The following is a 2,108-nucleotide window of genomic DNA, read 5'->3' as shown; positions in this document are numbered from 1 at the left end:
TAATTGCATATCATATGACCACACAGTTGCTTCCTACACCCTATTAATTTTATCATAATAATACAAAATGTTAACAATAAACTCCTTGTCAAACAGCTAAAACCTACTTACAGATTGAAGGTGAATGTCACAAGCCATCAAATAACTATGCAAATTAGTCACGTGTCCATTCAATAATTTTTCGGTATTTTCACGCTAAATTATGCAAATGAGTATCAAATTTGGCGGACTACTTTATACTTTGGTGAAAATTGTCGTCTGCTGTATATTGAAACCAGCTCGATGGAGGACAGGCATTACGACTGGCAAAATTGCGAATATTTTGATCATTTGGAAAGTGAATTTTATTACGAAGACACAATGGAAACACCTTGTGACACGGAGATGAAACAAGTATTTTCCAGGGATTCCGCGACGGAAGCGTCCTTGACAGTGCCGTCTGGGACTGCGAGCACAGGAAGATATGCCCCTGTCAACACAGCTGATGTGTCGACGTCCTGGTTGGAGCGCAGAAAAACCAAAACACGGAAATGAAAACAAGACGTGAAGTGGCAGTTTTCAAGGAATGGCTTCACAGTATGACAGAAGAAACTCGCGAAGTGCTGAACATTCCACCATCTGAGTTAGATCAATTGCTAGCCCGTTTTTTTCTGAGCGTACGCCAGAAAAATGGACAGGAATACGAACCGGACTCGATCTCAAGCTATCAAAAATCGATCGAACGTTACTTGCGTGACAACGACTACGGAATCAGTATAATTAGAGGTGAGCAGTTCAGAAAGAGTAGGGAAGCCCTCGCTGCTAAGAGAAAACAACTGAAAGCTGCTGGAAAAGGCAACTTGCCCAAAAAGGCCCGGGCTGTGACAGAGGTCCATGAAAGAGCAATGAGGGAAGCAGGTCAGCTGGGTACACACAGTCCGACCGCGATCCTGAACACCGTGTGGCTGAATAACACCAAGTTTTTCGGTCTCAGGGGGGGAGTAATGAACATCGTCAGATGAAATGGGGTGACATCCAAATATCCAGAGATGAAAGGGGAGAGTATTTATTGTACAACGAACGCCTGACGAAGACCAGAAAAGGCGAGCCTGGCAACACACGTCAGTTTGCTCCGAAGGCTTACGCTACTCCGTCAACACCCGATACCTGTCCCGTCGTCGCGTATAAAGCATATGCTTCAAAACGTCCCGAGTCCATGACGGTTGAAGATTCTCCGTTCTACCTTGGAATTGAATACGTCAAAACCAACCTAGATAAAAACGTGTGGTTCAGGAACCAACCGATGGGTGTCAACAAATTAAATAACATCATGAAATCAATGGCAAAGGCAACGGGACTCACTGACAAATTGAGTAATCACAGCGCTCGTAAAGCCTGCGTACAACGATTGCTAGATGCCGGCGTTCCACCAACTGTGGCTTCACAACTAAGCGGGCACAAAAATCCAGCATCACTCAACCGTTATTCTGTGGCTAGTGCAGACCAGCAGTGTCAGATGAGCAACATACTCGCCGGGACACAACCCGCATTTGATCCGCGACCGACCGCGACCGGAAGTACAAGCCTGATGCCAGCCGAACATACACCGCGACCGGTGGCCGGTCCTTCGTATGCTATTCGAGGTCCTATGTCGTCAATGCATCAAAATGCCCTCCATCAGTTGCCGCAACTACCAGGGATGTTCTCAAATGCACAAATCAGTGGTGGATCGTTCAACTTTACCTTTAACATCACCGGAAATAGCTCCCTATCTCAACAGTCTTCACCTGTATACCACGTTGCATCGCCTCCAGCCAAACGTCGCCGACCTGCTGTGATCTACTCTGATTCCGACTCAGATTGAATGATTCAACCGATAACATAATTAGACTTTCTCGTTTTGAAGTTTTACTCATTGTTCTTGTTCCAGTGTACATGAATTTCGATTGTAATGATATAAAATACGAACGGTTTCAGTTGAAAACATTTTGTAGTATCATTTATGTGAGAGGCTGATGACGGTTGTTTGAGTGTTACCAGCTGGGGGCGAATAACTCAATTGGTTAAGTAATATCCATCCGCTAACCCAAAGAATTTACTTGTTCGACGAAGTTACCAACGTGTGAAAT

The 2,108-nt window shown here is 44.8% G+C and overlaps 1 protein-coding gene across 1 annotated transcript; it reads left to right on the top strand.

The window, feature by feature from the left end:
* Positions 1-578: 578 nt before the first annotated feature.
* On the top strand, positions 579-1,001 carry LOC139128880 (uncharacterized protein KIAA1958-like). Its single transcript, XM_070694580.1, has one exon. The coding sequence runs from the start codon at positions 579-581 to the stop codon at positions 999-1,001; it is 423 nt and encodes a 140-aa protein (XP_070550681.1).
* Positions 1,002-2,108: the final 1,107 nt, after the last annotated feature.

Source organism: Ptychodera flava, unplaced genomic scaffold (genome assembly GCF_041260155.1).
Source record: "Ptychodera flava strain L36383 unplaced genomic scaffold, AS_Pfla_20210202 Scaffold_75__1_contigs__length_567515_pilon, whole genome shotgun sequence".
NCBI lineage: Eukaryota > Metazoa > Hemichordata > Enteropneusta > Ptychoderidae > Ptychodera > Ptychodera flava.
This window is presented reverse-complemented; position numbering and strand designations above follow the sequence as displayed.